The sequence below is a fragment of the Panthera tigris genome, chromosome C2 (genome assembly GCF_018350195.1).
Source record: "Panthera tigris isolate Pti1 chromosome C2, P.tigris_Pti1_mat1.1, whole genome shotgun sequence".
In the NCBI taxonomy this organism is placed as follows: domain Eukaryota; kingdom Metazoa; phylum Chordata; class Mammalia; order Carnivora; family Felidae; genus Panthera; species Panthera tigris.
Window position 1 is genome coordinate 9,202,797 of NC_056668.1, and position 20,718 is coordinate 9,223,514.

The 20,718-nt window shown below is 47.3% G+C and overlaps 1 protein-coding gene across 5 annotated transcripts in view; it reads right to left on the reverse strand.

The window, feature by feature from the left end:
* DOP1B (DOP1 leucine zipper like protein B) overlaps positions 1-19,889 on the reverse strand; it is a 103,457-nt gene extending 83,568 nt beyond the window's left edge. For 3 of the 5 annotated variants that reach the window (XR_006222048.1, XM_042998495.1, XM_042998492.1), the window contains exons 1-2: positions 19,349-19,419; positions 12,780-12,944 (exon numbers count right to left, since the gene is read on the reverse strand). Coding sequence is in view for 4 of the 5 variants with exons in the window: in XM_042998495.1 (XP_042854429.1) it covers positions 12,780-12,917 (138 nt within the window). In the remaining variant the exon portion in view is untranslated. Of the gene's footprint in view, positions 1-12,779; positions 12,945-13,939; positions 13,956-19,348; positions 19,420-19,721 lie in introns of those variants that run through there. The other 2 variants (XM_042998493.1, XM_042998494.1) reach the window with 2 other exon arrangements.
* Between the last annotated feature and the right edge of the window lie 829 nt (positions 19,890-20,718).

A 20,718-nucleotide genomic window follows, 5' to 3' on the forward strand; every position in this document is an offset into this window, starting at 1 on the left:
TGAGCCACCCAGGCGCCCCCGGGAGCTCTGCCTCCAAGCTCAGTGCCCCTTCCTTCATTCCACAACATCTGAGTTAGCGGACCTTCCAGCAGATTGATTTCCAAGGCGTACCTCTGCCACTGAGAGAACTAGTTTAAGTACAATCATCACCAAAAGCACATGAATAAGGTGTAAGGCAGAACTGTGCTGCTTTGAAAAGAGCAATTCAACACTTTACAAACTGATCAGGTAATGAAATGCCATGCTTTCTGGCCACATAAAGATGAGAAGTCATTAAAGTTAGTAAAGAATGAATAAAGTGATGTCTGAGGAGACAGCAATCTGATGGACCTACGGCGCTGAGATACCAGTGAAACAGGAGGCACCACCATCAGAATCCACGTGTGCCAGGTGGGCGTGGGGACTGCAAGGTGCACCCGAATCACGCTCCCTGCTTCTGTGGTAAGGCTGTGGCTGGGCCCTGGCTGCGCGGCCAGAGGGTAATTTTCTCCCTTGAAGATACGAGTGGAAGTAATGTGTGGCATTAAGGTCTATGCATGCTCCTATATGCTGATCCCCCTTCCCAGGGAACAGAATGGCAGCGAACAGAGCAACTCTGCAAGCCATGTGTTAAAGATGGCAGGGTACTGGGCTGGGGTCGCTAGAACGACCGTGGGGAAGAGAGCTGCCCATCCGGAACACCACGCTGAACCAGTACACGAGCAAGAAACTTCCATCTTCCTGGTGGCTCTGGATTTTTGGACGGCTCTGTTACGGCAGCTGACATTTCTGTAACTGATATACCACAGGTGTCATCATTATTTAACATTGTTCCAGTAACTGCTACTAGCAAAATAGGAAAAAACACGAATTCAGTATTGATTGATCATATGTATGCTTGTCTAGCTAAAGAACTCAAAACAACTAGCTGAAAATAAGTGAGAAATAAATTCACTAAGATGGCCAGTTTTCAAATTCTGCAAGTTAATCACTTCCTACATACCAACAACCAGTTAAAACATAGAGTGGGAAATAAACCCAGTCATACGGCAAAACTACATGTATAAAATACCTAATACATTTAGGAAACAGGAAGGACTTATGCAAGAAAAATGATTAAGTTCTTAGAGACAAAAGTGAATACTCTCTCATCAGTGAAGAGAATGCCTGCATTTCCACGTGGGAGAGCCAACTGTGTAAAGATGTCACCTCTTCCCCCAAATAGTCTACAATTGTTACCTAATACCAGTCAACCCCTCAAGGACTCCTTTCACTTTACGAATGACTCCGAAGTCCATCTGGAGGAAAATGACCTGGCAATGGTAGAAAAATTCCGAAAGAGCAGAGGGGTTTGGTTGGTGTAGACAGAGACAGACACACTCTATAGCGTGGTGGTTCAAGGGCATAGCTTTGGCACCAACACACACAGATCAGCAGAACACAGACTCATGTGTCCGAAGGCTGAGCTCCCCGCCCATTGACACGGCCCCTGCCCCCACCTCGATGGACCTTGGCAAAAACAGACACGTGGGGAGAGATGTTCCTTAGAGCTTCATGTAGAATCAGGAAAAACTGGAAGCAAACCAGTCCCACACTAAAGGGCTTCCAGACTTTGTCCCCCTCCATACAACCTCCCTCTCTCTCTTCTTCTCTCCCACATACAAGACTAGAGCTATAGATGAACTGGTCAACTAGCCCTTTTTTTTTTTTTTTTTTTTGCCCCCTTATCTTATCATAAGCATTTTTCGCTCAGGTGACTGTAAGACTACTCCATCCGGATGGCTACATCCATCATCATCCTGTTGTGGCATGACTTAGACTTCTGCCACCCCTCCCCATTGAGGGGGGCTACTTTCACTTTTTTGTCTATTACATACAATAAAATAGCGCAGATTCTTATGGTTATCATTGTGTTGTGCTTCCAGAAGATCAACACAAATTTACAGCGATTGTGTACTGTCTAATGAGTAGTTCTTTGGGAAGTGCAAAAGCCACAAGGAGCCAGTACTGTAGTCCCACTAAAACGGCTAAATTAAGGACTGTCCGTACCAAGCACTGGCAAGAGTACGGAATATATGGAGATCCCGTACACTGCCGAATGGGTGAAAAATGACACGACCAGTCTTGAAAACGATCTGGCAGGTTTTTTACAAAGTTAAATATATATCCACTGGAAGCGACCCAAATGTCCATTAATAGGAAAATGGGCAAATAAATGATATATACCCATGGCATCCTGCTCAGCAGTAAAAAGGAGTGAACTCCCCATCTACACAACAGCCTGGATGACTCTCAAAACAGTTCTGCCGAGTGACAGAGACCAGACCGGGGAATAAAGAGTATATGCCCTTTGATTCTGTTTATATAAAATTTTAGAAAATGCAAACCAGCATTATAGTGATAGAAAGCAGATCCGTGGTTGCCTAGAGAAGGGGGCAGAGACGGGAGGGAAGGAGAGACTGCAAAAGGGCATGAGAAAGTTTCTGGGGGTGACAGATACACCCTATTATCTTAGCGTGGGGATGGTTTCACAGGGATAGACACGTGTCAAAACTCATCAAACTATACACTTTAAGTACATCTAGTTTATCGCATGCCAACAAAGCTGTAAAAAAAAAAAAAAAAGGAAAGGAAAAAGGAAAACACCATTTGAAAAAAGATAAATAAATGGGAATGCCTGCATTTGGCTCAAATACAAGCTTGAATATAGGTATTCGTGTTCAATCAGTTGTCCTTTTTGAAAAATAGCCACATTTAATTCAATTCCTTCTGCATTAGTTTGCTTGAGTTGCTGCAACAAATACCACAGACCAGGGGGCTCAAACAACAGAAACTTATGTGTCACAGCTCTGGACGCTGGAAGTCCCAGATCGAGGTGCTGGCTGACTGGGCTCTCCTGGTTTGTAGAGGGCACCTCCTCACTGTGTGCTCACATGGGGGAGAGCCATCTCTCGCTCTGTCCCTCTTCTCAGAAGGACACCTTCCTATTGGCTTAGGGCCCCACGCTAATGAATGACCTCATTTAACCTCAATTACCTCCTGAAGATGTGTTTTGAGATACAGTCACACTGAGGGTTAGGCCTCCAACGTACGAGTTTGGTGGGGTTGGGGGAGACATAATTCGGTTCATAGCACTTTCCTTACAATGGCTGACAGGAAATTTCTAATTTCATAACTTTCTTGACAGAATTTATAAAATGTGAGCAGACAACAAGCTCTTACCCTTGTCCATAAACTCAATTCTGCTAGATGAGCTTCCCCGCTCCCTCCCTCAAGATGGGTTTTTGTCATTAGATTGCTGGAGGAACAAATCACCTGCCCGAATCTGGACTATTTCTGCCCCACCAGCAGACCTCAAAGAACAGCAAAAATATCCTCTGCTCACATGCAAAACATATACACTACCCTAGCTATAAATTATCGAAAGGATAACAGCCTCCCGATTTCAGCACAGAAATGTTCTTTCCAAAGGACCATGCCAGCCTCATGCCAACACGTGTTTGAGAGGCTCACATGAGGCGGCCACCACAAGCCCAAACCAGCGACGCCCGTGCTGATCCTCAGCCCCTTCTGGAGAACCTGCGAGAGGGTGAGAAGCCACAACGCCGTCTGAGCCCCATACGTCACCTACCGAGAGGAAGAGGCCCGAACAGCAGCAGAGGACCCGGCAGCCTCTGCCTCACATTAGGATCAGGAGCTCTGCCTGACATTCTGTTAGCTAGCTATGTCTCCAGGACCGAAGTTCTGGTGCCCAGACAATCAGCACGTTGCCAGAAGCCAATGGGCCTTGTGCTTACCACCCGTTCTAGTTTACCGACCCATGAAGATTCAGTAACTGCCAAAGACAGGCTTTCAATCTGGTCTCTTCCCAGAAGGCACTCAGGCCACATCTTTCCAATATGACCCTGACACCACACTTAACTGACAACTTCCACCCCCAGGGTCACAGCAGCAGAAGGTTGCTGGAAAATGACTACAATATCTGCCCCAAACTGAGGTACCACACTCTAACACGTGGGACCCCCAAAGTAAGATGACAAGAAGGAACCGGGCATCACACAGGCTCAGAGCTACAAGTCATAAACAGTGAAGGCTGAGAGGGGTTGAGGCCCTACCCCAGGTCACCGGCTAGAGGGGATCTGGAGCAGTGATTTAAACCACATCTCACTGGAAGCATGAAGAGGCTGGGGAGGAGGACATAGAGAGACACGTGGGAAAGGACAATGTCCCCCGCCAAAAAGACACCCCACAACTAAGCCCTTATGAAAAAACTGGTGCAGGGCTAGTGAGGTGCAGTCAAATGGGACACCAATCATTAGTGTCACAGTCTAAATGTTTGTGTCCCACAGTGCGATGGTATTAGTGGGGGGTGGGGGTGGCTGTGGAAGGTGGCCCTCATGAGGTTAGTGCCCTTAGAGAAAGGACCTCACAGGGCTCTCCCGCCCCTTCCGCCAGGTGAGAAGGTGATGCAAGACCGCCACTGTGAACCAGGAAGCAGCCCGCACTAGGCCCTGAATCTGCCGGTGCCCTGATTTGACTCCCAGCCTCCAGAACTGGGAAAGGCTGGCTGTTCAGAAGCCCAGTCTGGGGTTATTTCTTTATAGCAGCTCACACAGACTAAGACAGCCAGGAAGGTGGCCCAGAGTGACTCAGAAGTTCTTGGCACACATTGAATCACCATGCATATGAGAAGTGAAGTTCTTCACGACATTGTGGGGCAATAAAAAAAGATTAAGGAAGTAACACTCTACTGTTCCATAAGGGATGTGATGAAAAACCATCCAGGATGCCATCAGAAATGAGCTTTTTGAAAAAACTGATTTACATGGAAAAACAATCTGTGCTTCATTGTCAGACCCTGTTACAGGCTAAATTGTGTCCCCCCAAATTCATAAGTTGAAACCCTAATCTCTAATACTTCACAGTATGACTATATTTGGAGACAGGGACTTTAGAAAGATAACTACGGCAAAATGTGACTGTCTAGGGAACGTCCAATATGACTGATGTCTTTGTAAGACATCAAGACACAGACATGCACACTGGGGAGACCACATGAGATCCGAGTGAGAAGTTGGCTGCCTACAAGCCAAAGAGAGAGGCCTCAAAAGAAACCACCTCAGCCGGCACCTTGATCTTGGGCTTCTAGCCTCCAGAACTATGGGAAAGTTAATTTCCGTTAGGTCACCCAGCCTGTGGGATTTTGCTATGACAGCCTTAGCTGATTAACATAAGACCTCAGACCAAAGGGGCTTTATCTGAACTAACACGATCTAACAGAGAAAAGTAGTTGACTAGAACTAGGGTAAAAATCGAGATCCAGGGGCGCTTGGGTGGCTCAGTCGGTTCAGTTCAGGTCATGATCTCACAGTCCGTGAGTTCGAGCCATGCGTCAGGCTCTGTGCTGACAGCTCAGAGCCTGGAGCCTGCTTTGGATTCTGTGTCTCCCTCCCTCTCTGCCCCTCCCCTGCTCATGCTCTGTCTCTCTCTGTCTCAAAAATAAATAAAAACATTAAAAAAAATTAAAAAAAAAAATCGAGATCCAGCTCAGACTCCTCGAGTTTCCAGGCAAAAGAGGTCCCGGGGCTAATCAGTTCAGTGTAGACCAGAAACGTTCACCAGGTCTCCCATCTCCAGCCCACATTCTTCCCCAAATAGTGCTAATTCTGAGATGCCACAGGGGGGCTGTGCTTTACCAAGGAGGTGTCATCATTAAGTGATAAGACTTGAGAAGCTGAAACGTATCACAATACCCATAATATTTCTCGTTATTCGTGTCACCTGCTTTCTGGCCATTTTGTGAAACAAAGTGGTACCGAAAAAAAGCCACAAAAAAGGTGCTTCATTTAGGACCATTATGAAGTTTTTAAAAAAGAGGTTTCGGTGATAAGATTTTCAAATGTCCAGAGTTTATTCATTTCTACTATCCTTCATTTCAATAATCAAAGTCATAATCCAGGCTTGGCAAGTGGTTGGGTTCATAAGAGCTCAACATGCCGCCTGTTAATTAAAATTTATCTAAAAATAATCAGTGAAAGATGATGGCTTGGCATCTCAGATAAACAATTAAGCAAAATCTACCCTATTCATGTTGATACACCTGAAAGCAATCAAAGATAAACTTTTTCTACTACATAAAAATCTCAAAATCATACTGTAAGTTTGGCAAACAAACAAACAAAAACCCTGATATACTTAGAACACAAAGATAGTCTGACAAACCAAGACTTTTTGGGGCTCAGTTTCCTCATTTGCTAAGCCTGGAGCTAGATGAGCCTTCTGTTCTGTCTACGGTTTACATTTTATAACCAGCAATCACCTACCTTAATTAAAAAGTATCTTGATCTAACCTTACTATTAACCTATAATATTGCTTCCATTTGCATTATGAACATTTTTTACTAATTCATCACCCATCTACTCACTGAATCTCTGTGTACACCCATGAGCTCAGGAAGCCTGACCACCACCACAGCCTTAAATCCCTTATTCACATCAATTCCTACTAAGGTTCCCCGAATACAGTTGTGAGTCTCCCAGAAGTTAGGTAGCTGCCAACACTGATCGGGGCTTGCTCCATCCAGCACTTCCTGAACCTCCAGTAACTCTGATCTGACCACAAAAGCTGCCCACTGCCACCCCAGCAGGCTCCTGCGCTCGGGCTCACTGCCCACGCATCAGCCAGAAGGATTCTTCCAGCAGGCGAGGCAGAAGTCACCTGGCTTCTCCTCCCTTGCAGAACAAAACCCCGTCATCTGCCCTGGCTATCTCTCTTCCCTCATCTCCTCTCACCTCTCTACTCCAGTCACACCCACCCCCTACTGTACCTTGGACACAGTCCCACACCCCAGATGGTCTCCCCACCAGCTTGCTCACTGCATCCAGGCCTCTACTCAAATCTCAAATGTCACATTATCAGAGCACCCCACCCTCCTTCCTCACTACCCTACTTCCCTTCCCTGGTTTATTTTTCCTTAGCATGCAGCACCGGATATCACATATTTATTCACTGTCTGCCTTCTGCCAACAAAGCCTTATGAACTTTGTGTTCAATGCCATATCCCCAGCACCTAGGTGTTCGGTCTATCTTGGTTCTACCACTGTATTACTTTGCTAAGGCTGCTGTAACGTAGCACTACACATTGGATGGCTTAAACAACAGAAGAAGATTGTCTCTGAGTTCTGGAGGCCAGAAGTCCTAGCTCAAGGTGTCAGCTGGCTGGTTCCTTTGGGGGCTGTGAGGGAGAATACCTCCAGACTGCTCCTCTTGCTTCTGGAAGTTTGCTGGCAATCTCCAGTGTTCCTTGCCTTATAATTGCATCAGCCAGACCTCTGCGTTCACTTTCATATGGGGTCTTCCCTCTGTGCATGTCTGTGCCTGAGTCCAAATTGCCCCCTTTTAGAAGGACTCTAGTCCAAGTGGATCAGGGCCCACCCTAATCTAGTGACTTCACTTTAACTCGATTAGCTCTGTAAAGACCAGATCTCCAAATAAGGTCACACTCTGAGATACTGGGGGTTAAGACGAGAACCTATCTTTTTTGGAGGACGTAATTCCACCCATAACCACCACTTAGCAGCTGTACGACATTGGGCAAGTTAGTTAGCCTTCATCGATAGAATGGGTCTTAATAATTCAATAAAATGATGTCATTTTATTGCACCTACTTCACAATAATTCATTGCACCTACTTCATCTGGATAATGAAGATAGTGCCCCTGACAGCAAAGAGGTTATCACTGCCCCCTTATGTGAGCCATACAGATAATGACTTGAAAAAAAGCTCAAGAGCATGGGCTTTGCAGCCAGGCAGCCAGGGTTTGAGCTCTCTGCGCTTGCAGGCTCGAATACTGCAGAAGTTTCTTAATTTGAGATCAAGCATATCTCCAGATACACAGTATTATAAAATAATGCACGCCAAGTCCTTAGCACACAGTATGCTCTCTAGGAATGTCCACTGTCACAGGCAGGGCTGAGGCAAAGATGGACAGTGTCACCTCATCCCACTGATGTCTTGCAAGTTTCTCGCTCATCACTTAATCATCCATAGCAGCAGAGCACAGGAAGCTTGATCACAGAAAACACAGTAGAGCCGTTACATGGAACTGGGTACCAACTGTAACAAAAAGTTGTCTTTTGAAACTTTTATTCACTATCACTCATATCCAACTGCCTACTGACATCACGCGGGGACATCCACCAGAAACATCAAACTAACCCATCCCTCGGTCTCCCTGCTCACCCCATGAAGTGGGCCCCGCCCCCAGGGTCCCCGTTGCATCTTGTGGCTTCTCAAGCCAACAGCCTGGGAGAAAACCTGTGAATCCTACTGGACTCCTCTTCTCCTCTTGTATCCCAAATCCAGTCCATGAGCAAATCCTGTTACACCTTCAAAATATATCAGAATCCAAACCTTTCTCCACTGGTGCACCTATGTTACAGCAACGGCCCCTAAATGGTCTCCCTGTTTCTGCCTTGCCTGACTCCTACCCATTTTCTAGCCCCCACGGAGCAACTGGAGCCGGCTCCAGTGGGCTAAGCCGGGCTACGCTACTCACTCAACTCCCCTCCGGGGCTCCCCCACGCAGTCCCTGACTCAGTGGCCACTGTCAGACTCCAGTTTTAAAGGACCTACAAGACTGGATGCCCTCCCCACCCCTTACCTCTATAGCCTTGTGTACTACCCTTTCCCCATCCCTCGCCTGCTTTGTGACCTCACTGGCCTCAGACACACGAGAGCCTCTACACTTAGCCAAAGGGCACTTTCTCAACGAAGCCTTCCTTAAAGACCCCATTTAATATCACAACGTGTCCTCAACACTCACCGTCCCCTCCCTTCTTTACTGTTCCCATTCACTCATCACTATCTACCCGCCCGTATATTTTGTTTATTATCCAGCTTTCCCCTGATCGCGGTGTGGGCAGAGTCTTGGTTTTGTTCTCTGCTCTGCCCTGACACCTAGGACAGTACTAGCACATTGCAGGGACTCCCATAGCTACCGAATGAATAGCCAGTGCTTTTAAAGCTCCTCCAAAAAGGGTTCATCTGTACTCGATAACCTGCATTTTAAAAGGTGGGTTAAGGGGCGCCTGGCTGGCTCAGTTGGGAGAGTGAATGACTCTTGATCCCAAGGTCATGAGTTTGAGCCCCAGGTTGGGAATGGAGATCATGTAAATAAATAAACTTAAAAAAAAATAATAATAAAAGGTGGGTTAAAACGGTTAAACATTTTAGGAAGTTTGTCAGGCATATCAAAACGAGGCTTGTTTAACGGACTACCTTGTGGCTTGAGAACTGTACTTACCAAGTTTATTATCTTACCTAGCTCAAAACGCATATGCTCCTGAATAAACTGAAAGACATCCTGTATTCATGGACTGAAAGACTTAATACTGTTCACATGGCAACACTCCCCAAAGTGATCTACTGAGTCGATATAATTTCTGTCAGAATCCCACCAGGCTTGTTGGCAGAAACTGACAAGCTGATCCTAAAAGGCATATGGAATTTCAAGGAATCCAGAACGGCCAGAACAACGGTGAAAAGAACAACAAAGAGCAACAAAATCATTCCCCCATCTCAAAGCTTACTACAAAGCCTCAGTAATCAAAATGTGCGGTGTTGGCATAAGGATAGACAGGTCAATGGAAAAGAAATGGAAGTCCAGACATAAACCCAACTTACGGCCAACTGATTTTCAACAAGGGTTCCAAGGCCCTCGGAAAGAACAGTGTCTTCAACGGATGGTGCGGGAACAACTGGATTTCCTCATGCAAAAGAATATGCTCGGAGCCTTACCTCACACCATGCACAAAAATTAACTCAAGATGGATCAAAGACCTAAACATAAGATCTAAAACTGTAAAACTCTCAGAAGAAAATACAGGGGCAAATCTTCACGATTTGGGATTCAGCAAGTTTCTCAGATATGACATCAGAAGCACGAGCAACAGAAGAAAAAGTTGATAGCTTGGACTACATAAAACTAAAAAGTTTTTGCATAAAGGATGCCATCAAAAAGGTGAAAAGACAACATAAGAATGGGAAAAAAATATTTGCAAACCATATATCCAATAAGGGCCTAGTATCCAGAATATGTAAAGAACTCTTACACATCAACAACAAAAAGACAACCCACTTTAAAAAATGGGCAAAGATTTTGAGCAGAAATTTCTCCAAAGAAGACATACAAGGGCGACCAGGCGGCTCAGTCGGTTGAGCGTCCAACTCTTGGTTTCAGCTCAGGTCACGATCTCACGGTTTGTTGTTTGAGCCCCACACTGAACTCGGCACTGATGGTGTGGAGCCTGCTGGGGATTCTCTCCCTATGTCTCTTTCTCAACTAAATAAATAAATAAATAAATAAACAAACAAACAAATATACATATATATTTTATATGTATACAGATGGCCAATAAGCACGTGAAAAAATACCCAAATTATTGGTCATTAGGAAAATGCAAATCAGAACCACAATGAGACACCACTACGACAGCTATCATCAAAATTTTTTTAAAAATCTAAATATTGGTGAAGATACGAAGAAACCGGAATGTTCAACCATTGCCAGTGGCCATGTAAACTAGTGCCACCTCAGAAAACAGTCTGGTGGTTCCTTGAGAAGTTACACATAGAATTACCACGTGACTCAGTAATTCCACTTCTAGGTCTCTATACCCCACAGGAATGAAGACAGATGTTGAAACAAAAATTTGTCCATAAATGTTCACAGCAGCACTATCCGTAAGAGCCAAAAGGCAAAAACACAAGTGTCCATCAGTAGGTGAACAGATACACAAAATGTGGTCTATCCGTACAATGGAGTATTATTCAGCCACAAAAGTCAATGAAGCAATGACACATGCTACATGAATGAACCCTGAAAACAGGCTGAGTTAAAGAAACCAGACACTGAAGGACAGTGTATGTGTGCATTTTTCATGAAATGTCCATAGACACAGAAAGTAGATTAGTGGTTGCCGGGGCCTGTGTGGGGAGGCTGGGGGAGATGGGGAAGGTTTCCTCTCGGGGTGGTATAAACCTTCTGGAATTAGATAGTGGTGATGGTTGCACAACACTGCGAATGTAGTAAAAGCCATGTGTAACTGTAAGCTCTAAAATGGTTACATGACAAATTCTAGGTTATGTCAATTTTACTGCAACAAAAAATAATGGACACACCCTGTCCCAAAATAAGTATGCTATTTTTAGATTCCAGGAGAGTCAAGCACTAAACTATGGAAACATCTAGAAGAACCTGAATATGCCTAAATCCCATTCCAGCGCTTCTCCCTTTCCCCTAAAGGGAGACCCACCTTCATGAATGACAGTGACTACTGTGTTTAGCTTGCACATTCCACAGTCAGAGCTCTACAGCCAAAGAACTCTCCAGCTCTTATCTGCTGTTTTATTACACCTAGTTATCCCGGCAAGCACCAGCCGTGGCGTTCACAAGTGATAAATATACCTTGAAAGAGATCACGTCGTTTCCCGGCCACTACCTGTCATGACTGCCTACCTCCACTGTGCCTGACAGGCATCTGTGAAGGCCGACAGCTGCTCTCTGGTAGTCAGTGCTGGACTGCTAGCTGGACTGTAATCATGGTCAGGCTGCTGGAATTTTTCACTCCCTCCCCAGACCCCTCCCGCATTCCCTGCAGAGGTCAATTCTTTCTCTTCGTTAGAGGACCCTGGTGTGTGTGACCTGGTGAGTGGAGATCTGCAGAGTAGGTATGGGTATCTCTCAAGTCCCATATGGCACTAGGGTTCCAAACTCAGGTATCCTGGCCAAGGGCCTCGGCCAGGCAGCAACGGAGCCCGGGATTGGCACCTTCAAGCCCAAATATCTTCTACCTACAGTAGAAGCACTGGGCATTACTAGGTCATCCTGCTGGGCAGGATGGGAACATACAGTGGTCCCATCTATAGGACACAAGGTCAAACCTGCATGCGACCAGTTTTGCTCTTCCTAGACTTGGCCCTTTTCTCCTAGTCCAAACACACTCACAATCTCTGGGCAGATTTCAATATTGATGGTAACTCATGGAAGACCAAAATTTGACAATCTGCAGTAAAAATGGCCATAAAAGTAGACTGAAAAAGAAAAAGCCATAAAAATCCTAAGTAATACCTGAAAAATAATTCGTCTTTGAATAACTGATTGGACAATTTTATAGTTTATCTTGTTTAGATGTAAATATAGTTGAGAAAGAGACTGTTCAGCTATTCCATTGACTACATCCACGGTATAATTCTATTATCAGGGAAAAAAAAAAAAAAAGGAGGTAAGCATACTGACCAGGATAACAGCAGGTAACTGGGTGACAGAATTATGGGTAGTTTTTTTTTTTAATATGAAATTTATTGTCAAATTGGTTTCCATACAACACCCAGTGCTCATCCCAAAAGGTGCCCTCCTCAATACCCATCACCCACCCTCCCCTCCCTCCCACCCCCCATCAACCCTCAGTTTGTTCTCGGTTTTTAAGAGTCTCTTATGCTTTGGCTCCCTCCCTCTCTAACATGGGTAGTTTTTCTTATCAGTATTTCCTAGTTGTTATAATCAACATGTTGTGTAACAACAACAAAAAAAGATAATTCCCCGCCTGGCCTAGTCAGTAGAACAGCAACTCTTGATCTCTGGGTCTTGAGTTCAAGCCCCACATTGAGTGTAGAGCTTACTTAAATAAATAAAAGTTAAAAAAAATAAGATCTTTTTTTAAAAAAGGTAATTTCTTGAAATAATAAAAGACAGTGGTGTCCCCCCCCTCCATGCAATCCAGTCTCCACCCCACCTACCTTGTTGAGCTTGCCCAGTGAAGATATGAGATCCGCCCATTCACTTGAGGACTCAAAATTTCTTAAAGCCTTTTCAATCACTGAAGAGTAATTTCTGTATCTGTAATCATTTAAGAGTTCCTGCTCTTCTGGATCCATCTTACATTCTCACAGTGGAGAAAGGATCTAAAAGTGAATTAAGAAATAAATGAGGGAGCTACCCAAGGACACAAAGCGTTCCCAGCCCAGAGCTACAGAGGACACGCGTCCACAAACACTACTGTGCACAAACGTACTCAGCAATCCAATTCAAATATTTAGCAAGGCTTCTGGGCCAGGCACTGTGGTAGATAAAAGATAAATAGTTCCGGCCCTCTTGGATTCTGGAGACAAATGGACGGAGCAGAAAAGAAGCAAAAATGCTAGGATTCCTGAGTTGACAAAATTAATTCTAGGAGTGAAACTTACAAAGCGGCAAACCAACCTTGTTGCCCACTGGTAATTCTGAATGCAGGCGGCCCTTCCCACTGAAGGGCATTTATAAAGGCTAAGAAAAAGCAGGTCAATGCTATTACCCAGAACAACCTCTTTAGTGATCTAGTCCTTTTCGACTAGACTATGTTAGAGGATTGGAAATATTCTAGAGGAAGATCTGATGGAAAAAACAAGAAAAGTTTAAACAATAAGGGTGTAAGAATGCAGTATGTGACCCCAGTGTTGCCAGAAATCCACCATGTGCCTGTTCGGTTACTGAGCTCCAATTACCCACCCATCTCCCCAGCCAGGCACTGCCCTGACAGCTTCATGCCTCAGTGTGAAGAGTCTGGACGCAGGGTGGTGACACCAGGGCCCAAGCAATCACCATTTTATTCTCCTCGCCTTTGTATATTCTTTGACGGATTCTTTTATTTTTCCCTGTGGCTAGATGCATTCATTATGTATGAACCACTGCAGCTGGTATAAAGCCTGAGACCTTTATGGTCTAATCCCAGCTCCAATGGCAACCATTTCCTCTTCTTTTTATCCTCAGTGCGACAAAAGGAAACAAAAAATAACACAGAATACTGCACTGATTTGACTTTGTGGAAATATCTGTCATTTAAACATTATAACGTATGCGTGCTTAGGTCAAGTTTTGTTTTTTTCTTCCTTCATTAAAAAAAATCTGTAGGTCAACCTACCAGTTTATTCAAATAAATAACAACTCTGATATTATTCCAGGGGTGCCTGTGTTTGGCATCCAACTTCGGCACAGGTCACGATCTCCCAGTTTGTGAGTTCAAGCCCCGCACTGGGCTCACTGCTGTCAGCGCAGAGCCCACTTCAGATCTTCTCTCTCCCTCTCTCTCTCTGTCCCTCCCCGGCTCGTGCTCTCTCTCTCTCTCTAAAATAAATAAACCTTCAAAAAAAAAAAAAAAAAAGCTATTCCACAAGATATGGAAATGTTGGAAGTCACCAAGTTCCTTACTTCGACATTTTTCTCAAAAAGGCTGCCTTAAGGCTCTGATTTGCCCTCCTTCTTTGGCCTTCATCTGATTAAGATCTATGTAAAGTATGGCAGGCATCTACCCTAAAATTCCTTGTCCCCTTTTCCATACTAAGGGAACACTAAGTTTGCTCGGGGCAGTGCTAACAGTTCCCCGCCTCCCTTGCAGCTAGGTGGCCATTAACAGTTCTAGGCAATGAACAGTCAGTAAAAGCTGGTGGTGGGGCCATCAGGAAGGCGGTTTGAAAGGAGGTAGACTCTTCTGGCATGGGCCTCCTGCCCTTCACTCTTGCCCTTTTTTCTGCCTGGAACAAAGGTTTAATGTTGGAGGTGAAGCCACGTGTGGCAACCAAGAAGAAACCACCATCCACAGTGTGCAACTTTTGTGGGTAAGTGGAAAGACACAGCAGCTGAGGCCAGAGATGGCTTTAAGAAGGCATCAAGCCTGGACACTCTGCCTCTGGACTTGATGTTTGCTGCACAGAAGAGATAATGTAAGCCACCGGTGAATCACATTTTGTGATACAACCAAACACGATCAAGCCTGATTGATATACGAGGCTAACAGTCACTAGTACGTAGTCTGAAAAGAGAATAAAATGTAGAGCACTGTGATGTAATTAAATATACTGAAAATGCCATAGTGAGTTTGCTAACAAAGTCGCATGTAGTCAGTCGAAATGGCAAAACCACAGATGAAAGAAACTGAACTGTAGGGGAGCCTGGGTGGCTCAGCCAGTTAAGAATCTTACTCTTGGTTTCAGCTCAGGTCATGATCTCACAGCTTATGGGTTCGATTACTACGTCGGGCTCTATGCTGACAATGTGGAGCCTGCTTGGGATTCTCTCTCTATGCCTCCCACCTGCCCACCCCCAGCGTCTCTCTTGCTCTCAAATAAATAACTAGGGAGGGAGGGAGGGAGGGAGGGAGGGAGGGAGGAAGGGAGGAAGGAAGGAAGGAAGGAAGGAAGGAAGGAAGGAAGGAAGGAAGGAAGGAAGGAAAAGAAAGAAAGAAAGAAAGAAAGAAAGAAAGAAAGAAAGAAAGAAAGAAAGAAAGAAAGAAAGAAAGAAACTGAACTGTAGATACGAAATATTCTTGAGGCCTGGATCTTTCATTTACTGGCCTTGGCCAAGTTCTAAGAATCCCATGATACCTGCTAGTTCACTTTCTGGTCATTCTGGGCCCACTCTGAGCTCCCAAGGCCACCACAACTTTCAAGTTTCTCACGTCAGTGGGCCTTTACCACTCAGGAGGACTGTGTAGTAGACCACTCCCTCCTTTTCAAAACAGCCTCCTTTCAGCCCACACACTCCCCTGGCCCCACCAGCTTTGAGTGGGTTTCCTTCTCTGTGGTTCCTTCTCCTCTGCAGGCTGATCCTCCTCTACCTGCTGCAAATGTTGGCATGTCCTGGTACCAGGCCTTGGGTTCTCTCTCTTTTTATCCCTGGTCATCTGGCAAATACCATCTTCAAGCTAATGACCCATGCATTCATAATGCCTGCCCAAACTTTCCCCTCTGAGGTCCAAATTCATGCAATTGTCTGCTTGACTCTTCCACTCGGATGAGGCATAGTGTCTCAGCCTTAGTGCATCCCAAACATCCATCAACAAAATATGGTCTAGCCACACAATGAACAGAGTACTGATACACACCACAGTACGGGTGAACCTGAGAAATACATAACGTGGTGGAAGAAGCCGCACAAAAGGTCACATACTGGATGATTCTGTTCATACCACATGCCCAGAATAGGTGAAGCTACAGAGATGACGAGCAGATTAGTGGCCTCCTAGGGAAGGGAGTAACAACAGGGAGTTGTTGGGCACGGGATCTTCCTGGGGTAAAGCAAAAGTGCGAAAACTGGATTGTGGCAATGGTTGCACAACTCTGTGAATGACTAAAAATCACCGAACTGTGCCCTTAAATGAAGGTTATGATCTGTAAATTACACTTCAATAAAGCTGTCTTTAAGAAAACCCATACTGTTGGGGCACCTGGGTAGCTCAGCTGGTCGAGCGTCCGACTCTTGATTTCCGCTCAGGTCACGATCTCATGGTTTGTGAGTTCGAACCCCGTGTCTGGCTCTGTGCTGACAGTGTGGAGCTTGCTTGAGATTCTCTCTCTCCCCTCCCCTGCTAATGTGTGTGTGTGTGTGCGTGCACGTGTGTGTATATGTGCACACGCACGCACACGCTCTCAAAATAACCTTAAAAAAAAACTATACTTAAAAAAATGTTTTTAGTCTTTATTTTTGACAGAGAGAGACAGAAAGACACAGAGAGAGAGACAGAGTGCAAGTGGGGGAGGAACAGGGAGAGAGACACACACACACACACACAGAATCCAAAGCAGGCTCCAGGCTCTGAGCTGTCAGCACAGAGCCCGACACGGGGCTCTAACTCACTAGCTGTGAGCTCATGACCTTAGCCCAAGTCAGCCGCTTAACTGACTGAGCCACTCAGGCGCCCGCCCCCCCAAAGAAACTATACTTTTCATGCTACCTGCTCAACATGCTCCTTCTCCAGTCTTCCTTTCCTCAGAAAGTGGCCCCACCATTCACAAGACCTCTGACATCATCCTGGATTCTTCCTTCTCTTCACTTGCCACACTCAACCCAAGTCCTGACTCCTCTTCTTCCAAAACACCTGTGGCCTCAATTGCTCTCCATCCCCGTGGCACCACTGTGCAAGAAGCCACCTTTCCCCTACAAGCTTGCAGGTATTTCCTGACGCTTCTTCTTCACTCTTGCCCCTCTCCAATGCATTTTCACATAGCACCTCAAGAATCCTCTTAAAACATACTTTACAGTACATCTCCACCATGTTTATTATTATTTTTAATGTTTATTTTTGAGAGAGACAGAGAGTAAGTGGGGGAGGAGCAGAGAGAGAGACAGGGAGAGAGACACAGAATCGGAAGCAGGCTCCAGGCTCTGAGCTGTCAGCACAGAGCCCTATGCGGGGCCCAAACCCACAAACCATGAGATCATGACCTGAGCTAAAGTCGGACGCTTAACCGACTGAGACACCCAGGTGCCCCTACATCCCCACCATGTTTAAACTCTTCCCATTAAGCTTATCATAATCCAAACTTCCTCACCCCTCACCCCATGGCCTACAAGGCTCCATCTATCTCTCTTTGAGGCACTCTGCTTGTTCTAGAGCTAACTCAGCCTATCACAGAGCCTTTGCACATTCTGTGGCTCTCTGCAAAAATATACTGGACTACGTGTATCAACGCACACAGTAAAACTGCCCACTGATCCTTGGGAAGGCTTGTCCCTTTTTCTGAAACACTAGCCATCACACTCCTTAAAAATATTAAAGGATGGTAATGAGAAATGGTACTTTATTTTCCCGAGTAAGGAGTTAGTACACCCAAAGAAACCATAATTGGGTTTTTTCCCCAGGAAATTTACAGGTTTGAAATCCAGCGTCTCTGAACCACTGCAAAACTCCATACATAGTCTGTTCACTATATTAAGTGTCTAAGTACAGGGAAAGGAAACATGGAAAAAACCAGGGTTCCTCTTTCATAGTTCAGAACATAACTGAAAGAGGAAATACCTAAACACATAATTTCAGTTTAAGGTGGCCCACGCAGGGACAGAGGGTGTGCCGACATAACACTGGCACAAGGAAAGGACAGAGGAAGCCCAACTACCAGCAGAGGAGTCCTCAAAGTCCACAGGTTTGGGCGGCTAGTTAGTAGGAAGAGAGCCTCGGTCAGCGATCAGGTTCGTGTTTAGGACGTGGCGCCATTGCTCCTGGCAAAGAAGGGGTTGGCCAGGTAAGAGCAGGTAACTGGAGCAGTTCAATGTCATGGCTGGCTACATGAAGAAAGTACTATCTGGTGTAACCAAAAGCACAGATGGGAGGTTTGGAAAGAGGCTTTCAAGCAAACTCCTTTATTTCAAATATGGGCATTCAATACTATGCTACTACACAAGCCTTCTGGGCTCAGTAAATCCATCATTATGCATGCATTTATCTTATGCAACACACAGAAGCCTAGGAGATGGGCATTATCTTGATGCTGCTCAAGATGAGGATATTGGGAATCAGAAAAACTGCCCAGGGCCCTCAGCAACCAACTGGCAGAGTTAGGGATCCAGTTCAGGTCAGCATAATGGTACACAGCTTTTACTACGTTATGCGGCAAGTAAAATGAACAGTTCAGCCCTCAAATAGTTCTTCTGACAATGCTCTTGCAATGTATCCTGAGTACCTTTCCTGTGAGAGGCTCAGCTCAGTAAAACTGATGGAGTCCCACAGACTACTAACAACTAAATACACAAAGGAATAACCATATAAACAAGTACATCTGACCAGAAGTAGCCGCCTTAAAATCGAAAATGTCAGCAAGAAATCTCTCACCTTTTCCATTCCTAATTTCTTAGAAAAATAAGTTCAGGTAAAAAAAAATCAACTGCCCAGATGAGAAGGAAGTTAACCGTAAAGACATTTACATGAAAGAACATGGGAATAAGATGAAACCAGAGTGAAAAAGGACAAATAGCCATCCTCTCGCAAGAACATTAGATAATGACCCTTAGTCTACAGCACGGAAACACTCTTCTGCCAATGGTTTAATCAACTCTGGGGCACATTATTTTGAATTCGGTCTTTCAGAGTGGTAATTAAATTGCAGCGGAAAAAATTTAAGACCCTAACGGGAGCGGGCTTTGGGGACGGGGGGGGGGGGGGGGGGGGGGCGGGGGAAGGCCTCCATCGCCTTACCAAAAAATCCTACAAAGGTTTCTCCAAATATTGAGCAACTGTCCCAGGTTAGGGAAACACCTGCGGCTAACAGTCTCCTTAAGCAGCCCTAGTTGTTGCTAAAGGTCCAACCACGCCGGCCGCAGGCGGCAATCCTGCAAGACTCCGGGGCCAGGATGCGGGGAGAGCGCTCGCACTGCGGCTCGGATCTCTTGTCTTGGGGCAGTCTAGGAGACTCTGGGGTCCTCCCTCATCAGGAAAGCCCTCAGTTTACAAAGATTTCAGTCCCTAGCCCTCCGCCCGGACCAGGACGGCACAAGCAAACAAAGGCGCGGCTTGCGTCGTCCGCCGGCCGAGGTGAGGGGAAGGCGGGCGGTGACCCACCTGACCTCCACCTGCCCGACGAGAGGCCGGACCGGCCCTGTGTGGACTTGGCCGCACTTCCTTCGCCGCAGAAGGCCGGGGAGACTGGGGGACCCCGCCCTGCCCTCGGGGTGTCCCCGGGGGTCCCGGGCCGGAGCCCACGCCCACGCGCGGCCTCGCCGGGGCCGGCCCCGCACTGCCGCAGCGCCCGCCGCGGGCCCCGGCCGCGCTCGGGGGGCTCCCCTCGCCCCGGGACCGCCCCCACAGCGCCGCTCGAACCCTGCGCGTCCGGGGGGAGGACGCCCGCGCCGCCTCGCCGCCCCAGGGCCCGCGGGAGGAAACGCCCGGGGCGCCCGGGCTTCGCCCGGCGGCCGAGGGCGCGGGGCCGGCTTACCGGCGGCGGCGGCGGCGTCCCTGGTCGGCGGGCGCGCCCACGTGCGGCGCGGAAGAGCCGGCCGGGCTGTGGCAGGTAGAGCGAGCGGCCCGCTGCGGCTCAGTCGGGAGCCGGCACCGCGGAGGAAGCACCGCGCCCGAGCCGGAGCGGCCGCGGCCCCAGGCGGTGGGGCGGGACCGTGAGGAGGGCCCTCGGCATGGAGGCGTGGTCATGGCGGGCGGAGGCGGAGCCGGGGCGGGCCCTCGGCGCGCGGGGGCGGAGCCGGGGCGGGACCAAGGGCGAGCCCTCGGTGCGGGGTCAGAGGCAGTAGACGGGCCTTTGATCCGGGGGGCGGGATCAGGAGGCGGTACCTTAGCGTGCGGGGGCGGGTCCTGGGCGAGGACTAGCGAGCTCGGGGCTCCAGCCTCCGGTCTTCCACAGCTTCCAGGCGGTGGGCGTCGCTCTGAGTAGCAGAGACTAACTGCCGCCCTCGCAGCGGGTCTGCTCTGGGGGAGGCCTGCTCCGGTGGGCGGGGTGGCTTCGGCTTTCACCTGGGGCTCCCCCGCCACACCAGAACCTCGGTCAGTGAATCAGCGTACCCCAGGAGGGGCTTTGTAGTTACAGACAAGGAGAACCGCGGGGGCCCAAAAGACTGGGGCCGATGGCACCTGGCTCACCCCATCCTTTCCGTCGGGGCCACACCCAAACCTTTTGCGAGGAGATGAAATGAACCTTTCCATACATGCTGGGGCCTCTGGAGGCTCGGGGACCCTGGTTAAAGCGCCCCCACCCCCGGAGGCCGCACTTTTCTGGCCCTCGGCATCAGAGGTGAGGAAGTTAATTTTTGTAATGAGTTCCTTTACGTGGGCTCTGGCTCAGAAAGGAGACCTCAGCCTAAAGAGCATTAATATTTCCGGATAAAGTCTAACTCCTTCCTGTCATCCTTAGGAGCCTTCGGACCTGGACAGTTCAGACCCACCCAACCTGGCCCAACGCCTGCAGGGCCAGATGCACCTTA